This window comes from Juglans microcarpa x Juglans regia, chromosome 2S (assembly GCF_004785595.1).
Source record: "Juglans microcarpa x Juglans regia isolate MS1-56 chromosome 2S, Jm3101_v1.0, whole genome shotgun sequence".
Taxonomy (NCBI): Eukaryota; Viridiplantae; Streptophyta; class Magnoliopsida; order Fagales; family Juglandaceae; genus Juglans; species Juglans microcarpa x Juglans regia.
Window position 1 is genome coordinate 31762802 of NC_054597.1, and position 20308 is coordinate 31783109.

The 20308-nt window shown below is 37.7% G+C and overlaps 3 protein-coding genes across 23 annotated transcripts in view; 1 reads left to right on the forward strand and 2 right to left on the reverse strand.

Annotated features, from left to right (window-relative positions):
- Nucleotides 1-4395: 4395 nt before the first annotated feature.
- Nucleotides 4396-9718, forward strand: LOC121252432 (protein OS-9 homolog). Of its 4 annotated transcripts, XM_041152058.1 has the most exons (9): nt 4396-4619; nt 5509-5588; nt 6330-6533; nt 6740-6811; nt 7258-7373; nt 7517-7583; nt 7658-7764; nt 7918-7951; nt 9658-9718. In XM_041152058.1, the coding sequence occupies exons 1-9, from the start codon at nt 4529-4531 to the stop codon at nt 9664-9666; spliced, it is 780 nt and encodes a 259-aa protein (XP_041007992.1). In that variant the 5' UTR covers nt 4396-4528; the 3' UTR covers nt 9667-9718. The 4 variants fall into 4 exon arrangements, with proteins under 4 accessions (XP_041007992.1, XP_041007991.1, XP_041007989.1 ...); XM_041152055.1 differs by lacking the exon at nt 9658-9718 and having other exon boundaries at nt 4399-4619; nt 7918-8260; XM_041152056.1 differs by lacking the exon at nt 9658-9718 and having other exon boundaries at nt 4401-4619; nt 5512-5588; nt 7918-8260.
- Nucleotides 9473-15476, reverse strand: LOC121252431 (NEDD8 ultimate buster 1). Of its 3 annotated transcripts, XM_041152054.1 has the most exons (12): nt 14986-15476; nt 13413-13535; nt 13176-13272; nt 12556-12591; nt 11899-12086; nt 11472-11574; nt 11119-11300; nt 10958-11035; nt 10583-10685; nt 10409-10502; nt 10004-10020; nt 9473-9774 (listed from the first exon to the last, which is right to left on the reverse strand). In XM_041152054.1, the coding sequence occupies exons 1-12, from the start codon at nt 15285-15287 to the stop codon at nt 9736-9738; spliced, it is 1362 nt and encodes a 453-aa protein (XP_041007988.1). In that variant the 5' UTR covers nt 15288-15476; the 3' UTR covers nt 9473-9735. The 3 variants fall into 3 exon arrangements, with proteins under 3 accessions (XP_041007988.1, XP_041007986.1, XP_041007987.1); XM_041152052.1 differs by having other exon boundaries at nt 9473-10020; nt 14986-15475; XM_041152053.1 differs by lacking the exon at nt 12556-12591 and having other exon boundaries at nt 9473-10020; nt 14986-15475.
- A 2442-nt stretch (nt 15477-17918) lies between these two features.
- Nucleotides 17919-20308, reverse strand: part of LOC121252429 (receptor-like protein 15) — a 40273-nt gene continuing 37883 nt past the window's right edge. For 14 of the 16 annotated variants that reach the window (XM_041152044.1, XM_041152039.1, XM_041152048.1 and 11 more), the window contains one exon: nt 17919-19143. In XM_041152044.1, the coding sequence (XP_041007978.1) occupies nt 18101-19143 (1043 nt within the window). In that variant the 3' untranslated portion in view covers nt 17919-18100. The remainder of the gene's footprint in view (nt 19144-20308) is intronic. The other 2 variants (XM_041152043.1, XM_041152045.1) reach the window with 2 other exon arrangements.

Here is a 20308-nt window from a genome sequence, read left to right on the forward strand (position 1 = left end):
TTAAGAATGCATATGCCCAAGAATCGCTATAATGCGAATTTAGCAGCTACATCAACAGGTAACTTATTTTCAAAAAGAAGATGACAAAACCATTACAGAACACATTTGTACCTTCAAAGGTCTATGTGACAGTTTAGTAGCCATTGGGAAACCTATTCCTGACCAAGAAAAAGTATTCTGTCTTCTTACCACTCTTGGTCCTCAATATGAGATCTTCACAACTACCATGTTGAAGCCCCCACAACCTTCATACTATAAGTTGGTTTCTCAACTCCAAAATTTTGATCAAAGGCGCAATTAGTTTTCTAGTCATACAGATGCACCAGCTTCATCACTCACCCATCAAATGGCATTCTATGGTCAGTAGCAGCAACGCTCCCAACAAACTTCCTCAGGATATCGTGGAACCTCATAGAAGTTCACATCTAATGGGCATGGATTTCAGGCACAACAACCCAAGGACTCCAATGCCGTCCTCCACCACTAGGTGAGCGTCGTATGACTCCTGCTGAGAGGGACAAATATCGTGATAAACAGTGTCAATACTGTGGGATGATGGGTCATATTGCCTAGATCTGGTAGTGGGTGCCCAAAAAGTCTACTCGTCATGATGAAATTCCACAAGCACTTGCAGCACTTACTTTGGACAACACCATTGCAGATATAATAGACAATAGACATTGGAGCTTCCAATCACATGACAGGTAAGCCAAATATGTTAAACAATATTCGTAAGTATTCTAGTAGTCAATTTTAATTGGCGATAGATCTTCTTTGCCAATTCTTGGAATTGGTGACTCTTGTATAAAGCAAAAGAAATTTGCATTACCCCTTCATGATGTCTTGTTAGTTCCAGACTTAACAAAAAAATTACTCTCTGTAAGCCAGTTAACTACTCAATTTCATGTCAACTATAAATTTTCTGACGTTGATTTTTGTGTTAAGGAACGGGAAACAGGACAACCAGTGATAACAAGGAGACGCAGGGGTGATCTTTACGTTCTACCCACTTCATCGGAACTATATTTTTCTCATCGTTTCAAATTTGGCACTGCAGAAGTTTGACACCAACGCTTAGACCATCCTCAATCTTCGGCTTTATAGTTACTAAAAAATAAGGAGCTAATTGATGTCGTAGGGGCAACAAAATCTCAATATCTTTGTGATAGTTGTCAATTAGGAAAGTTTAGCCTGTTACCTTTCTCTTGTTCTGAACATTCAAGTTCTCATATTTTTGAAAAAAATTTATTGTTATTTGTGGGGACCCACTCCTATTTTATCTATTGCAAAATTTAGATATTATGCTTGCTTGGTAGATGACTTCTCTAAATATACATGGATTATTCTCTTACATCATAAATCTAATTGTTTTAATGCAAATTTAGCATTTGAAAAATACGTTGCCAGGTAGTTCAACGAACACATTAAAATCTTCCATTTAGATGGAGACGGTGAGTTCATCAACTCCAAACTTTCATCTCACTTTCTTTCCACAGGCACTATTCATCAGGTATCTTCCCCATGTACTCCTGAGCAGATTGATATGGTTGAAAGATGTCATATGACTATAAAAAAGCTAGGTATGACTATGTTGTTTTACTGTGGTGCTCCTTTATTTCTATGGGTAGAAGCTTTCACTACAACTGTCTACCTTATTAATTGTTTGCCCTCATCTGCACTTAATTTTGAAACCCTATATTTTGCACTCCATGGAGCCCATCCTGTTTACTCTTCACTTCGTGCCTTTGCCTCTAAATGTTTTACTTACACTTGGGACACACGACATCACAAATTTTATCCAAAAACACTTATCTATATTTTTGAAGGCTATAGTGATAAACACAAGGAATACAAGTGCTTTCACCCTTTGAGTAATTTTTTTTTTTTATCTCTCGGCATGTTGTTTTTGATGAGTTTAGTCTTTCTTTATAAGACTGCCAACACTTCCCGCATCACACCTACTATGCCACAGGTCATTAGCATCTTTGATTCTTGGTTGCCACACACTAACATAAGCTCCTTTGCAGGGCCTTTTTGCAATCTTCAACACCACCTTGTTTGAGTCCCTTACCAGCAGCAGACATCCATATTACAATCCCACCACCCCACCATCCTAGTTCCACTGATCTATCAGATATTCCATCCTCCCTATCCTATTATCACAGCTCAACACTACTTGAAACACCACACGAGTCTGAGCTTTTGGAACTGTCTCAACCCGCAACACTTCCATAGCCCGCACCTAAACAATCAAAGTCATCTCATCCTACTCCAGTTTCTTTAGCACCAATACTTCATTCTATGGAGACTCAGTCTAAACTAGGTATAGTAAAACCCAACCCAAAGTATGCTTTGATTGCTACCGCATCTGTCAACGTACCTCGTGAACCACACAATGTTAGATCTGCCTTGGCACATCCTGGTTGGAAAGCTGCCATGGACGAGGAACTTGCAGTACAGCAAAATCAAACCTGGAACCTTGTTCTTTGCACATCTAACATGCACGTCATTGGATCTAAATGGGTATTCAAATCAAAACTCAAACCCGATGATTCTCTAGATTGACTTAAGTCACATCATGTTGCAAAGGGCTATCATCAAATTGATGGAGTGGACTACACAAAAACATTTTCTCTAGCTATCAAACCAAGAACCATTCGCATGATCATTACTATAGCACTTGTTCAGCAATGGCCTATTCGTCAGCTAGATGTAAAGATTGCCTTTCTGCATGGTCTGCAACCCCCCGGAATGGCGAATCCTCAACACCTGACACATGTTTGCAAACTCCAGAAAGCTCTCTATAGTTTGAAACAAGCACCACGTGCTCAGTTTGATTGATTCAGTGCCTTCCTCTTAAAATACGGGTTCTTTTGCAGCTTAGCAGATCCTTCCTTGTTTATTTTTCATTCTAATTATGACTTACTAACTATACCTCGTGAACCACACAATGTTAGATTTGCCTTGGCAGATCTTGGTTGGAAAGCTGCCATGGACGAGGAACTTGCAGCACTACATCAAAATCAAATCTGGAACCTTGTTCCTCGCAGCACTACATCCTGATCTTTCATTTAGAGTCGGTTTGGATTGAGAGATGAATTGTCTCAACTCATCTCACCACTATTCACAAATTTCAACTCACAAATCTCACTACTATTCACAAACCATCTCAACTCATTTATTCTCATCTCTCAATCCAAACGGGACTTTAGTGTTAACTATGTGTCTCAATTCATGCATGCTCACATCATAGCTCATTTGAAAATGGTTCAGCGTATCCTATGATACGTCTAAGGAACTATTGACATACGATTACATTTTTCTTCAAACACTACACTTGATCTGTAAGCATTTTCAAATGCAGATTGGGCAGGGTGTCCCACTACCAGATGCTCCACTACTGGCTACTGCACCTACCTTGGAGGAAACCTTATCTCTTGGTGTGCGAAGAAACAACATACAATTTTCCGGTCAAGCACAGAAGCAGATTACCGAGCCATGGCTAACACTGCAGCTGAACTAACATGGATGACCTTCATTCTCAAAGATCTCCGCATTCCAATGGCATCTCCTCCCATACTCTACTGTGACAACCTTAGTTCTCTTTATATGGTAGTTAATCATGTGTTCCATGCTCGAAGTAAACACATCGAGTTGGTTTACCATTTTGTGCGTGAACGTATTGCACTTGGACTACTTATCACTCAACATATCTCCACTGAAAACCAAGTTGCAGACCTCTTCACTAAGCCAATGTCAAAGGGAGCCCTTTATTATTTTCGAACCAAACTTTGCATTCGACCCCGACATAGTTTGCGAGAGGGTATTAGCACATAACAACTCGGCAAGCTTGGTAATTGTAAGAGTAAGTGGAGAGATAAGGATAGACAAGATTCTTGGAGCAATAAAGCTGGATGCTTTAATAATTTTACCTCAATCAATGGAGAGACATTGAGGGATATTGGAGCTCTAAGGCAACTAATTCAAACCAAGATAGTGATCCAACATAAGCTGTCAATTAGATTTATTCGGAACATATCAGTCGCCAGATTTTATGAGATTTTTATTGTTTTCATCTTTATCTGATATATTCATGTTTAAATACATGCCTTTGTATCGCCTCTGTGTTCACATTGCCATTAACAGAAATAAAATCATTTCTTTTCAAAAACTCCTTATCTTTTTCTTTATTATCTATGCGGCCTTACATATATGACTTTGAATTATAAAATTTATCCAATTATTTATCTAGTTAAACTGAAGAGCTATTTTATCTTTTGGCTTTCACATCTAACAGCTTCACGTGGCTTTGCACGTGTTAATTCCTAGTGTCATGCACGTTCATGACGTGGCGGATATTGATTGGTTTAAATGCGTGGAGGTAACAGACCCGTCGTCACGGAACGACCTTCTTCCTCCTTATCCTCGAAGAAGCGATATATATAAAGCTGAGTTTTCTCCTTGTGTGGGGTTTAACATTACAGAGAAAGAACCCTGAGACTAACGATCAATAGAGAAGAGGGAAAAAATGAAGATGAAGGTATTGTGGTGGCTGATCCTGCTTTCATACACCCTGTGTCACCGTGCATTTGCCGATCAGATCTTCCCTGGTCATGTAGGTAAACCCCTCTTCTAAATGCCCTTTTAATCTCTTATTTTTACGATTAAATCTCATGTGTGTTTACCCGATGCTATTATGACTTCAACTTATGCTCGCGAGTTCTTTGTTTTTTTTTCTTGATTTTTACATCGATCGGCTTCCAATTCTTTATTCTCTCTCTCTCTCTCTCTCTTCCATCTAATAGAGCCAAGTGGGTTTTTTTTTTAATTGCTTCGTTAGAAATTGAACTTATATGGAATTTGGTTCTTGGAGCTTACGTGGAATTTAACTGATGTTAATTCTGAAATGCTGGCTGTTTTTGCTTATTCCTGCTTATTAATTACAAGACGATTAGAATCATAAACAGCTATCTCGCCAAGGCGTTAATGAATACGATGAAGTACTATTTTGAGCAACATGTGAAGTACTGGTAATAAACTATTTGGGGACTTCATGGAGTGGTTCAGCTGTAATGAGGCCAATGTAGATACTGGGTGTGCTTTGAATAGGCAGTTACCATCCCAACAGCTTTGAGGGCATACTGATTCATGTGGGGTATTTTTTTATTAATAAACCCTCACTTATGGCGGAGGAACAACCATAATTACATCAAAGAATCACCATCAAAGCCCCAACATAACTTAACGTCTAACATACGGAATACCCAACCTATTCGTTCTAATAAGACCCCTAAGCCTCCCCAACCCGCAATCCTCACCCAAGAAATCCCAATTCCCACCATTAGTTATATTGGTTATGCATGATATGTGTTTTTTCTGTCCTAAGCGGTTGTGCCTATCAACCAGATTTATTTTCTCTATTGCTGGATATAATCAGAAAGTCTGTTCTTGCATTCATTTTTGGTGCTGCAAAGTTATGTTCTTTTCTCCATTATAACTTTTGATCAGCAGGTGGCACATTTGGTCACAGCTTTCGTGAACCGAAGTACAAGATTGAATTCCATGCAGAAGATTCCCCGTTTCATCCCGTAAGTAGTTTAGATTCTTTTAAACCTTTTACCCATTTGGCCTAGTAGCCATTCTAATGGGTAATTCTATCAACCTATATGATTAGAAACTAGATGGATTCCTCAAATCTTTTGTCGTTAAAGGGTTCTTCTTTATTCCTTTATTTTTACTTTTTTTAATATGCCACTGTAGTTTTGTGGTCTACATTTGAAGATTCACCTTTTTGTCTGGTTGTTTAAACTTAATCTTATGACAATTTTTGTGATCTGGATACCGTATTTCTAGTAATTTCATTTGTCATTAAAAAGTTGATGACATCAGTTGACCTATCTACATGATGGATTTAATTGGTATGTATTGCTGTTATCAGTTCACCTGTATCCATTTCCTTGCTATCAGCATTTTTCGTAGACAGGAAAGCAGGTGGCTTCGTACCCTTTGTGCAAGGGTAGGGGTTTACGCAGCAAGCAAGAGTTACAGTTTTAAGTACTTAACCTAATTGTGAAGGTGTTGGGGTGCTTCCTCTATGCAACTATTAGCTGCCTGGATTTTTACTAGTTATAGTGGTTTTGCCAAATTCCTTTCTATAGGACTATGAACCTTGCATAGGGCCTTACAGTTACCAGATGCCCTTGGGATTAAATTTTGTTTTTGATAAATTATAATCCATATTTGCTTTCATTCTCAGGTCTGTGTGGAAAACTATGTTATTTTTATATGATAGTAATATGATCTAATAGTTGGGCCCGTTTACTTGGCAGGATGATGATCAGGAGTCTGTGGTTATGCCAAATAAAAATGGAGAGAATTTTATATGTTTTTTGCCTAAGCTGGAGAAAGCCAAGAGTGGAAAGCCTGTTACTCAGCTCAATACAAGCAGCATGATTATGGAATCTGAGAAGCGGATAAAACTGAAGACACCTGATGAACTGCTTGAAATATTGAAGGACCGATGTTTTATCCGAGTTACGATCTGAGACACCAATAGTTTCGTTGTTCAGGCCCCTGGTTGAACAATGCTTAATATTTTCTAAAAATTACTAAAAAGTAAAAATTCCTTGTATGTGCTGCAAGAAGTGGCTGTATTTGTTTCTGCAAATTAGTATGCGTCTTTCGAAAGATTTTGCATCCACCTTAATTATCCTCTCACGTTACCAAATCCTTCATGCAGCAAGAAGGTTGGTGGTCATATGAATTTTGCTATCAGAAGAAGTTGCGTCAAGTTCATTCGGAGGATGATAAGGTATTGTCTAAGTGGCTTTTCCTATTTTCCTACATGCAATTCTTTGTTATTTGCATTTGTAACTGATGTCTACTTAAACATATTATCAATAATAGCATGACGTATGGGTGGATCAAATAAGCAAGCATGTTGATGAAACTTTTGTTGGTGGGTTTTGGGTTTTGACTAGTTTTGATGGATCCACGCCATGAATTAATTACTAAACCTTGCAAATAGATTGGATAAATATGTGTCCAATATTTTGTTATGATTACCATCCTTGTAGTGATCATGGTTGTAGTAACAGTAATATCATTATGACCTGTGGCAGTGGTAGCAATAGCAGCAGTGGCTGTAAATTTTTCATTCTTTTGTGTGAATACCCTTACTGGAGTCGGTTATGTGTTGAAAGACCCAAACATTTTTAGAACCATGTAATCATCAGATAAATCTTGTTACTGTTACAGGTGGTTCAGGAGTTCATATTAGGCGAATACAATGCAGAGGCCACAGCTGCTTTTAACCAGAATATCTCTGAAATTTCTACACTGAAAGATCCCCGCTCCAAAGATGCATCCCAAAGGTATGATTTCATTTATTTGGGAGATGATTAGGTTACGTTATGTTGAAGGAAAAATTTGTTTTTAGTTAGGAAAGGACTTTGGTAGAGGAAAGAAAATAGGGACTAAGAAATTATAAAATTATCATATTGAATGGTTCGTGTAGGTATCATGCTCATCAGTATACAAATGGAACCATGTGTGACCTTACTAATCAGCCACGAGAGACTGAGGTATGAAGTAATTCAAGATCAGGGATTTTTCTGCTCCCATGTCTCTCATGTCAAATTTTTGTTTCCATTCACAGGTGAGGTTTGTATGCTCGGAGTCTAGAGCAATGATTAGTTCTCTTACAGAGCTATCCACTTGCAAGTATGCACTCACAGTTCAATGTCCAACGCTTTGCAAGCACCAGTAAGCCTCTCTCTCTCTCTCTCTCTCTCTCTCTCTCTCTGCGCAATGGTAGCCTGCCATTATGCAGTGCCAAAACATGTCTGTTATGCTGTGTCTATATATCTTTTATGTTAATGCATTGGAGACTTGGTCTGACCACCTTTGACCTAGCAGATTGTTTCAAGAAGAGAGACCAGTGTGGCACACCATTAACTGTAATGTGCTTCATAAAGATTTCAAGGAAACAAAAGTGGAGGAAGAATCCAAAGAAAAGCCGATCCTTATGGTCACAGACAATGACGGTCTATCAATTCATGATCCAAAAGAGTGACATGTACCGACACGTAGAGGGTTTTGTCATGATACAAGTCAAAAGAATGATTCATGCTTTCTACGGCATGTCAATGCAACATAGGGATGATCCTTCATTGTTTTTGGATATTTTGTTGTTGTGTTTTTTTTTTTTGGCTGAAAGAAGATAGATACATAATCAATCGCCCCCAACTTTCTCGTTCAATTTCACCAATGTCCTTGTTGATAGTCTTCCGATAATTTGAACTCCAATTCAAAGTACTGTCCATTTCCAACATGTTATTTTAGAACATTGCCAGGTGAGCTCGCGGACCCGCGGTCCACTGTCCATTTCCAACATGTTGGTGAAATGGATCAGTGGACCGCGGGTCCGCGAGCTCACCTGGCAATGTTCTAAAATAAATAAAATGTAACATTATCCATTAGCGGTTGAATTTGTTATAGATCTTTTATATGAAACTGCTTGCCAAGATTTTGTTTTTTTTTTTTTTTTTTTAAATGATTGTTAATTTAATAGGTGACAGATAATGTTCCATCATCGTAATGTAATGAAAATGGAATGGGTTAACATATAGCATAACTCAAAATGAAATCTGACACTCGGGTATTTGAAATATCTAGTGTCAATCTAGAGTAAGCCGTAATTAAAGTGAAAAAGATCAAAAGAAACTCTCTGGAAAATGAAATAACCAACATGATATAGAAATTCTGAAATGCTGAAACTTGAATTGGGATAAGTATTCAGGCTCTTGCTGCTAATGGTGAAATCCAAGATATCATTGATTTAAAGCAAGCTCATTTCAAAACCGATAGAGTCAGATGTCAATTTTGGACTAGTTTAAGCTTTCTAAGTTGTAGTGGCTTGATCTTTAGAATTCCTGAATCTTCCTTCGTTAGGTCAGAATTTAAAAAGATATACCAACTATTTATGACAAGTTGTTTCTAGCCCTGAGACGCCCGGTACATATGATCCTGTCGGGATGAAACACAAAATACATTATAGTTTAATGAAAGAAAGTAATAGACATTGTTTCCATCAAAACATCTTTCTTTTATGCTTGAATTCATTTGTTATTATCAAAATCCATATGTAGATATATATAATTATATGAAGGTTAAAACCTTGGGTTTAACAAATGATGACAAATACTTGGTAGAATTAACATATGTAGTAATACTTAGGTATCGTTTGAATTCAAAGATGAGTTGAGATGAGTTGAGATAGGTTGTGAATAGTAATGAGATGAGTTGTGAATAATAGTGATTTTATGAGTTAAAGTTGATGAATAATAATGAATAGTAGTGAGATGAGTTGAGATGAGTTGAAATGAGTTGAGATTACTTGCGAATACAAATTGGGCCTTAACCTCTCCCTGAGAATGGGCGTTAGTTTTTCAAGCAATAGATAAACATGGCATACGTATAAAATCTGAAGCATTGTGACTGAAGCAGGTCATATTTTATGTCACAATTAGAGGTGTAATGTTGGTGGAACTCTATTATGAACTGCCCATGACTAAACTCTAGACACCTCGTTATTAGTGAAGCAGATTCGACATGTACCATCATACTATTTACATATATATATACTAATACGCAAGTATTGCCTAGAGCTGTCTTCTCATTGTCGAGATGCCTCCACGCTATTACCAGCTGACTCCAGCAGAGCCAAGTACTCATTTATGGCTTCGCCTTCATTTGTAACTTCAATGTCATAGTCTGTTAAAGCGTCTCCTTTCGCTAGTTCTCCAGCCAGTGCATCTTCCATCTCTGCATCCCTCTCTTCTGCTTCACTTGCAGTTGATGGTCCTCCAACATCATTACTGCTGCCAGAAGCATCAGGAAGTATTGGTGCGGAAGAATTGGCACTGTTATCAGCACCAACTGTGGGGTTTGAATCAGACTGTGAGAGAAGTTGATGCATAGCTTGCTCAATAGTACCACCAGCCTGAAGAGCGGCAACCGCTGCACACAAGTGATAACATCAAAACCATGCTACTTACCCTAAAGAAAATCAGGTGACGTTATTAAATTCTACTCATGTTTCTCTCCCAGACAACTTACCACCCTAGTTCTCATCAAAATGCTAAAGGAAGACAATGGATTTGGTGGAAATTTCAATGAGTTTTCTAGTCATTTGGTTTCCTCATGAATACTAATTCGGGGATTGAAACCAATAATTGTATGCTACTATCATGTAGAGTATGAAGAGCCAGAGAAAGGGAATTTGACGAAGGCCGTTCAGCGACTTTAGTTTCCAAAGAAACGGGTCTTCTTGAAACTAGAGCAGTTAGGGAAATAAACCTAAAAATAACTACTGTAAGTGAGTATATGTTGCGATGCAATAAGTTACCTCTTGATCTTTCGAAGCCCATACGTACAAGCTGCTCAATTGCAGTTTCTGATGCTTGTCGTGTTCTTTTTCTTTTCCTTGATTCAATATCAACCTGTAGACAAAGAAAGAAAATACTGGTAGGGTGAGTTAAAACAAAAAACCAAACTTATTGCAGGGGAAAGGCAAGGTGACCTGTATGGCCGAATTTGCTGCTGGATCTGTCAAATTATCCAATGCCTTCTCAAAGTCATTCTCATTTCTTCGAAGTGCTTCAGCAGCAAGCTCCTTCTCAAACCTGCCAAATCAAGCAATTCTTTGCATGACTAGTGATAACGGATGTGAGAATAAATTTATTTGTACCATGCACATGCTTATGGATAGTAGGTATCAAACTGAAGCTTCAGTTTAATATTAAAGTTCACTCAAAAAAAAAAAAAAAAAAAAAACAGCAACAAATTATTAAAATGTAACAATATTTAAAGACAATAGATCAGATACATTGATAGTGTGAAAAAGAAAGTAGATCAGATCCTAAACCCTAAAACTTGTATTGGTTGGCATACTTACCCAACAGAGACCAATTCATTCAGTTTATTAAGATCCACAGCTTTCTTTGAGGGTGTCATTCCATACCTTTTTTGCTCCCTACAAAACTTTTTGTGCTAATGAGCACTACTAACAGGTAAATACCAAATACATCAGAATTACATTGATCAAGTCACACCCACATTATTTCGGTTCTTCGCCTAATATCCTCCTCTCTTTTCTGTGCTCTTTTTGCCTTCTCCTCAACAAGAAAATCAACAGCACTCCCAACATCTTGATTGCTCATTCGCAGTGCCCTCTTTGCATCACGTTCTTTAAATCCCATGCTCATAACAAGTGATAAGGCTTCATCTGGTACCTGCAGCTGAAATCAACAGCAGGAGATTAGTACTGAGAAGGAAGAAACATGTAGAGATGGTACATTACTCAGATTGTTAGAAAACAAGGTGAAGAGATTAATTTTTAGAGGAAGGGGATGGTACATTACCCAAAACTCTCTTCCTTTTGTTCTAAGATATGTTAGGTATCAACTAACCTGGAAGTATTTTGCATGCGCTGAGGTCAATGCCTTCCTTGATCTGTCAAACTCACCATTGTGATATGCCACCACCCCTTCCAGCAGCTCCAGTCTCAAATGTCTATATACAGAAATTCAAAATAAATTAGCTTCACACTGAATATCCAAGAATTTTCCTGCCACTAGTTTTTTTCTGTTTTGATTGGCACCGGGTGTCCGAGAACAGCGTCCCAACTAATCCCGGGGGTACACTAGACCTCGGCAATGAGTTTTCCGCAAAGTGCACCTAGTCCAATGGCCCCTAGAGATTGTTTGCACCCAAGAGGATTCGAACCTTAGACTTTGGAGGGAGCATACCACCAAGACCAAGGCCTTTACCACTTGAGCCTAGGGGTTACCACTGGTGAAGAACATACAGACTAAAAGTATACATTTGAAAACTCACATTGCAAGCTCTGGATGGCGACCTGCTTGGAGGAGTCTGACACGGGAGTAGTCTTTTCCATGAGCACGTTCAATTCCTTCCCTAGCCTTTTCCAGGCGTGCTCCTGCCACCGAGAGCCATCTGATATCTCGAAGCATGAAATAACACCAGACCATGTCCATTTGCAGTATTGGGACATTGTCAATCAACTGAAAGCAAACAAGATATCACTAAAAAGCAGAGGATAGTCTATAACCAAAAAGAAACTAAATGTTTTTAAGTAAAAAGAAACTAAATGTTTGAATGTCAACAGGGTGAAATCGCCAAAGTTACCTTTACCAAATCCAAAATTCACCATGTCATGGATTACAGGTAGCTTTATTTATTTATTTATTTTTTCAAACTGCCAGAAGCATTGGTAACTTAGGTCATGTTCAATCAAATTCTAGAAGCAAAATCTCTAATAGTCACTAGCAATTTTGAAAGGCACGTTCCACAAGCAGCTCAGCCAAATGGTGTCCCTTAATAGGAAACAACTCAAAGCAAATTTCAGCTATTTCAATCAAATGAAAACAGATGACCTTGAAAAATGACATGGCTCCCAAAGAGAATGGTCATCAATAATTTAATACTATCACACGAGGCCTTATATACGCAGATGAAAGAATGCTCACTCACCTCGATGACCTTCGGATTGCAAAGAGAGAAAGCCTCCTGGAAGAAAGCGGTTAACCCAATCGGGATTAATCACAGGAAAATATTCTACTGTACATTACAGCAAACAACTTCTCATGTTAAGAAAAAACGTGGCTAATATAAGAGAAAAATCTATTCATCGATGCAAGATTAAAACAAACAATAAAAAAAGACAGAGCAATAGATAGAGAGGGGGTTCGTAACCAAAGAGAAAGCAGGGTTATCGATTAGAATCGTATTAGAGAAAATCTATGATTACTGAATAAAAAAACAATTGATCAGGACAATAGGGTTGGTTCAAACTTTTTTTTTAGTATAGCATTGATTCAAACTTTTGAGTCTTACTCATATTTCTTCTAAGAACTTTTTTACTTTTCCTTTATTTTTTTTTTTTTTTTTTTTTTTTTTTTTTTTTTGGGGGGGGGGGGGGGGGGGGGGGGGGGGGGGGTAACTATGGCCTAATTTCAAAATCCCAAAATTACAATCATGAAAACATATGGGGTTGAATTAATTATTCCAAGAAAACCATACAATATCAAAAAATCAATTACGTAACTAATTTAAATGTATTAACCACTTGCAAAAACTGGACTGCCACTGACCTCTCCCATGGTGAGCACTTCTAATGCATCTTTGTAGTTCTCACTCCTAATTAGTTGCTTTCCATTTGCATGAAGCATCAGTCCCATCATTACAGCCCTGTAACATGAAAGTTCGTTCAAATCTTCAGCATTGAGAAAGGGATCAAAGATCCTTAAATCCCTCAATAAAAGAATTCCATGCTCACATCTAACAGCACTTTCAAAATATTATGCGCAAAACTTAACTATTTACCATACCGCTGATCAGTTTCAGATCCCAACTGTACAATCTGTCCACTTTGATCTTCAACCTCTATGTTAAAGTCTTCAACTGGTAGCGAACCATCTGCATGCCTTTTGGCCAGTGCCGTGGCAGCTGCCCTGTTGCGACATTCCATCAAGTTAGAAAGAACAGACTCACAGGCAAAGCATTAAAATGAAAGCAAAAAAGTAATCCTTTCCCAAGGCAATCAACATAACCCAAAGCAACAACAAAATTATGCATGCCTACCAAGAATATTGAAAAGACAAAATGTCATTATCATGTTATCATGTGGAATATAATGTAGGTCTATTAAATGAATAGTACATTGTAATAATAACTCCTACAAAACTACAGAACATAGTCATTCCAATGGCTGCTTGCTTAGTGCTCTTTTTAGGCTTTTCATGCATGCCTTCACCAAGTTGGGTATGCAGACAACAGACAACAACCACTCCCTCACCCCTTCACTTGGATAGAAAACTTCATTTATGGAAAATGATAAAAACAGCTGGGGCCATGTTTGGCACGCCAGAGAGACATATAAATTGGGCACTAGAATAACCATTTAACCAGCTCCTCTGATTTTCTAAAGCCACTATATTGGAGGGCATATATCAAATCCTAGAGAAGTATTTCCAATTATTGCTTTCACAATTACTTGATTCGTGTCGAAGATACTATTGCATTAGGGTTAATTCAACACAGACTCGAGACAATAGTACTCTTGTGATGATTACATCACAGATTTCTATCGAGTTGGACAACAGCCTATCTATCCACTTTGGGTAATGCTTGGGAAATCGTATATAATAGGAGCATTCCATCTTAAATGAATGATGGCATGAGATGTAACCACAAACTTTGTATATTTGATTGCAGCACCAAAGTGGGACTGAAAAAAGACTTCATTGTACGAGAAATAAAATAGTATAAATGAAAATCTTTACTCAAGCTGAGCACAATAAGAATTAGACCTGATAGTGGTGTATGTTTCTTACAGTTTTGAACCAAAATAACATTAAATGGAATATTCTACTCTGAATTTCTATTAGACAAATTCCGTGGAACCAAATTAGAATATGATGACAGTACGCCTCCCCCCGAAAAAAAAAAAAAAAAAAAAACTCAGAAATTAGAATCAGATAAAATGGGTATTAAAGCTATGCCACTATAACTCAACTTTTTTGCATTAACATCAAACACATTACTTATCAAAATCCCTGAGATCCATCATACCAACGAACTCCATTACAGAGAAAGGGAGAGAGAAGGTGAGTTATGCAACTGCATTACAGAGAAAGGACATCGAAAATATCCTTCCAAAATCAATTAACAAACCCAGGATCAAAACAGAAAAATTAACAAACCCACGATCAAAAGACACAAAAACTTAAACAAGCACAAAGACTCAACAATATACATTGCTTATGAGGAACAACGAACCTCTAATCAAAATTAGTAAAAGGAATAATCAAAAGCCAACCTGCTTTTATTTCTTCGCAAGTAAAAACAACAAAAAACGAATCTAAAAGAGGGAAAGCATGCATAAAGACTTGCAAGACTCACTTGACTCTGCTGAGTCTCCGAGAGCGTTCCTCCTCGGCCAGCAACCCCTCCTCCAAGGACTTTCCCTCCTCGATGCTGCCCCGACTGGCGAGAATCCTAGCGTTGTTCTTGACGCCCAGTTGGGCCAGCTTCTCAGTGCCATCGCCATCTCTCAAGACCTTTCCTGCGCAAATCAAATTGATCGACTCGGGGCCGCAGTTTGACCGCTTTGCCACCTCTATCCTCAACATGGGCACGGTCCATTCCTCCAGTACCACCTCTATCACACCAGCCCATGTCCCTCCTATCTTCAGCTTCGCCATTGAGAAAAAAGATACAGATCATAGGTTGCGCTCCGATGGACTTTAAACTAATTAATTTGCTTTACAGGTCGAGGAAACAAAGAGGCGAGGAGATTTGCTTGGGGAGTAAGAAAGAGTCGGGTTTTCGATTGGGTTGGAAATGGAAACTACAAACTAATGACTTTGCTTTATAGGTCGTCTGTGTCGTCAGCGCAGCATTTGTTTCCTCAAAGCTAACGTGAATATGCTTTGTTTTAACTTTTAATTTTTTCTAAAACAAAAATTGATAAATTTTGTAAGAGAAATGTCTTAGCTTTCACAAAAATAAATATATAAATTGATTTAGTTTCATGTGTTAAATTAGTTTTAAAGTTATTTTTATTATAAAATAAATCTAACGTATCGCATAAAATCATATCACTTTGTATGTTTACTTTATGGCAGGTTTGGAGCATGGGATGAAACATAAAATTTTCATCTAATCTCATTTTATCTAATCCTATCTAGGGGTGGGCAGCCCGCTCCCGCCCCCGCCCCCGCTACCCCGTCCCCCAATGGCTCTGCCCCCGTGAGACAGGGTGGATTATCCTGTCTGCCGTTGCGGGGTGCGGGAGGACCTTGCTTGCATATGGGCCTTCAAGCGGAGGCGGGGGCGGGGGCGGGGGCGGGATGGGGTGGAACCCCGCCCCGCTCCGTTTGTAATATATATATATATATATATATATATATATATATATATTAGTTATATATATTATATAAAAAGAAATACCCAGGTTTTGTGCTTGGGTATTTTTTTTAATAACCCTGCCCATAATCAAAACGACGACGTTTTGGTTATGGGTTAATACCCAGTCGAAGAGCCCCCCAGCCCCTGTTTCTCTTCTTCCTCGCGATTCATCATCTTCTCTCTCTCTCTCTGCAATTCTCGAGTCATCGTTTGCCTCACCAATCACCATCGTCATCTCGAGTCGCCGTCGCTGTTGCAGATTTCCATCGCCTTCTCAACCTCAGCGCCAGGTGAATGTAAGTAGGGCTCAATGGCTCACTCTCGAATCTCTACGTGAATCGCCCCATATGTTTTTTTTCTTTTTATTATTTGTGGATGGAGATTGGAGGATGGGATTAAAGGAGAATGTGATTGTGAATTGTAGAGGATTTGATTGTGCATATGGTTTTGTGAATTGCTTGATTGTGTTGAATGTGCTGTAAAATTGTGAATCACTGAATTGTTGTGGAGATTGGAGGGGCGCGGGGCGGACAATTGGAGGTCTACCCCCGTACCCCGTCCCTTCATAGATGGGGGCGGAGCTCGGGAGAAAAATCCCAACCCTTGCCCATGCGGGGGCAGGGGCGGGATAGGGGTGCTACCCGCCCCCTACGGATAGGGGTGGCCCCGCTCTGTAGGGGGCGGGTAGCACCCCTAATCCCATCTTATTCCCAAACACAACTCTAATACAAAATTTTAAAATAATCACTACAATTTTTCAAATTTTTAAATAAAAAACAAATTCAATTTTTTCAAATCCCAAACAAAAATAATATTATAAAACTATATTCTTTCAATATTTTAACTTCATAATATTTTTATTCAACTTTTTCTCTCTCCTTTTCTAAAACCAAAAAAATGCTCAACTCAAACTATCTCATTACTATTCACAAAATTCTCATCTCATCTCACTCCCTAAACAAGCTCTTAGAATTTTTTTTTGTGACTGTAGCATTATATGGTATTAAATTATTTGATATTATTTGTTATATCCAATTTACGAGCCAATAATTTGATGTCACGTCATAAGATGTTGAGAGGACGATAATAAAATATATGATAAATAAAATTTTCCTCTAATATAATATATATATATATATAGTTTTAATTTCCTTCAGCTAATTGCCATTTTTCTTTCTGAAACCTGCTAATTGCCGTGTTAGTTATTAGGATGTTAAATGATTAAGGGAATCTACAATCCTAGTAGGATTTTAGTTGTTATAGATTTTCCCAAACATGATTAATCTTTATCAAGTTTACTCTATGAACAATATTTACAACCTCCTCTCATTTCTTCTTGTTTTTTTTTTTTCTTCTTTTAAGATCAAATTAAACATCTATTATAAAAAACTAAACAAATTTTTTACAAACCAATATAAAGGGAATCTTAATTGCTTTGGAAATTCAAGACCTGGGATCTTAGTGTGGGTGGTATGCTTCTAAATTGAAAATTGGTGACTGTGTATTGGGCTATGAATGTACATATCAATTTTCTAATCAATTTTTTTTGTACTTTCCAATGCATTGAGGTTTGGAGAAGGTGCATAATATGCTTACAATTAATTGATTTAGTCAGGCTTGTGTCAAATGGGAATTCATGATGGCCATGGTCACCACAAATTATGAGTCACTTTCTAGGAAAACTTTGCCAAACTTCCTTGCCAATGTCTTTGGGTATGTAAATGAGTCATGCTTATCGTTTCTTCATTTGTCAAAACTTTTTTAACTCTAGCGAATAGCAAATAATATCAATCTTATATATTTACAAATGCTTAAATTTCAAGAGAAATAAACATAAATGGGTCATACATTTTGATAGAGAATAGATAAACGATCGATAAAGGTTTATCAAAAGTTATAAAACTCATGTTTGAAAATCAAGAACAAGCATATAGACATATGCAAACATCATTATGCATGGCTACATAATTTAGAAAGTACATGACAACTTATGAGAAATCACAAACAAAGAAATAAAAAGACTTGGTCATGCACACTTCAATGAAGCTAAACCACACCTGACGCCAATAAGGATTTATATACAGAATTGCAACAATTCCCAACAACACTATTGTGTAAGACACACCGAAACTAATGCAGAAAAAATCCATGTCAATGAAACCACCACTTTCTTCTCCTTATCATTAGATGGCAATCTAGTTTTGTTCCAAGTATTAGGTAGTGGAGGTCCATACAGACGAGGATTCCCCTTATAGCTGCTTTCAACAAAGGTTCCAAATTGAGCTTTTCTTTCTGGTGTTCTTCCCGATAAATTATTGTCAGCCACACTGAAGTCAGCTAGAAAGTTTAACTCTATAAGTTGAGGGGGGATGCTGCCATTCAACTTATTGTAGGAGAGATCCAAGCTCTCTATTACTTCTAGTCTTGAGAATGTTTTGGGGATTGATCCAGTTAGATTGTTGTGCGACAAGTTCAGCGCACGGATGTTGCTCAAGTTTCCAAGCTCAAGTGGAATTTCACCAGATAAACAATTGCATGAGAGGTCTATTCCAGACATATAGTTGAAGATATCACCCTTATAGGAGTAAGTTCTGCTCTTTGTTCTGAACTCTACTTCTTGTTGTGCATCCACATCCCAGAATAAAACCATATCATCTTCAAATTTTATTTGTGTCTTTGCCTCCAAGTATGCCGATGCTTCAATGTGATCAAAATATACTAGATCACTTCCCAAATTGGATTTTTGGTTAGTTTCCCCAAAACTAATTTTGCTCAAGCAATGAGGTATTGGACCAGTAAGACTATTATTTGAAAGATCTAGCATGGTTAAGTTTCCAAGAAGACATATTTGAATTGGAATCCTTCCTTGTAAGTGATTAGCTTTTAAGAGGAGGATGCTCAATGATGAGAGGTTTCCGATCCAATCTGGAATGTTACCAGTTAGGCAGTTATCTCTAAGATCTAATGTTACCAAAGCAGAGCTATTCTTGAATGCACTTGTAATGAGACCACTTAGCCTATTTTTTCCCAAATGAACATGTTTGATTTTCATTGAATTGAAGCACAATGGTATGAAGTTGGACAAATTATTCTCGGAAAGATCAATAAATATAATTTTTTTGACTTTGCATAACTCAATCGGAATAGGACCTTCAAGTTGGTTCAACCAAGTTGGTCATGTTGCCAATCCATCTTGGAAGCATGCCTGACAAAGAGTTGCTACTAAAATCAAATGCAACCAAGTTAGCACTACTGGATAAGCTATGTGGGATCTCTCCAGAAAATTGGTTGTGGTCCAAATATAAACACCAGAGGAATGTTAGATTATTTATGGCAGGAAATAATTGGCTGCTTAATTTATTATTTGACAATTTGAGGTATCCCAAATGGAGGCAACCCATTCCCAAATGGTCTAGTATTGTTCCTGACAAATGATTGCTAGACAAATCCAACATTCTCAAGGAAACTAAATTACCTAAAGAAGATGGAATTACGCCTGCAAATGCATTTTGAGACATGTTTAAATGCACTAAATTGGGAAAAACTAAACCGAAGTTTGTCGGAATTGAACCTCCTATATCATTATTCAAAATATCTATTTTTCGAATATGGGGATTAGGACGATAGGGTACTTGGAAAGGGTTTGTGAAATTGTTATTCCTTAAATTAAGAATCTCCAATCTTGTATTGTTTTCTACCAACCAATTGGGAAACTTTCCCACCAAATTATTGTGCGAGAGATCAATTACTTGTAACTTACGTTGGTAATGAAGGAATCTGGGAATCGTTCTAGTGGGTCTTCTAGCAAGGCTACTTGACAACGACATAACCTTCAACTGAAAGTATGAAGTCCAACTTTGAGACTTTGTTTCATCAACAAGTGTGTTGTTATTACTCATGAACAACTTAATCTTCGAGAGATTAAAAAAGGAGGAAATTGTAATTGGGCTGAAGTGGTTATATGACAGAGAAATGTATTCAAGTGATAACAAACTAGGTATGGGAGAGTGAGAAATGCTTCCATTGAAGTTATTGAATGCGAGATTCAATACTCGAAGTGCTGTCATGTTTGCCAAACAAGAAGACAATCTCCCTTCAAAATCATTATTATGAAGGTCTAACTCTTGTAGATTCTTGAGTTCACACCAGCCTGTAAAATAAGTAGATCATTTTTTATTATGCTACTGAGATCAGCTTGTTTATGATCAACAACATATTTGGAAAAAAACGTTTCTACCTTGGTTGGGTAAGCTGCCATTGAGTCCACAAGTTCTCATTGTCAATACATTAAGAGAAGTCATCACTCCAACTTTAT

What these genes read in the sequence shown, in the direction of transcription:
- LOC121252432 (XM_041152055.1), top strand. Translation starts at nt 4,529, where the DNA reads ATGAAGATGAAGGTATTGTGGTGGCTGATCCTGCTTTCATACACCCTG. An exon ending in AAGATTCCCCGTTTCATCCC is followed by an intron (nt 5,589 to 6,329) that starts GTAAGTAGTTTA and finishes TTTACTTGGCAG; the next exon opens with GATGATGATCAGGAGTCTGT. An exon ending in CCAACGCTTTGCAAGCACCA is followed by an intron (nt 7,765 to 7,917) that starts GTAAGCCTCTCT and finishes TTGACCTAGCAG; the next exon opens with ATTGTTTCAAGAAGAGAGAC.
- LOC121252431 (XM_041152052.1), bottom strand. Translation starts at nt 15,287, where the DNA reads ATGGCGAAGCTGAAGATAGGAGGGACATGGGCTGGTGTGATAGAGGTG. An exon ending in CGCCATCCAGAGCTTGCAAT is followed by an intron (nt 11,575 to 11,898) that starts GTGAGTTTTCAA and finishes TTCTGTATATAG; the next exon opens with ACATTTGAGACTGGAGCTGC. An exon ending in CGCATGCAAAATACTTCCAG is followed by an intron (nt 11,301 to 11,471) that starts GTTAGTTGATAC and finishes TGTTGATTTCAG; the next exon opens with CTGCAGGTACCAGATGAAGC.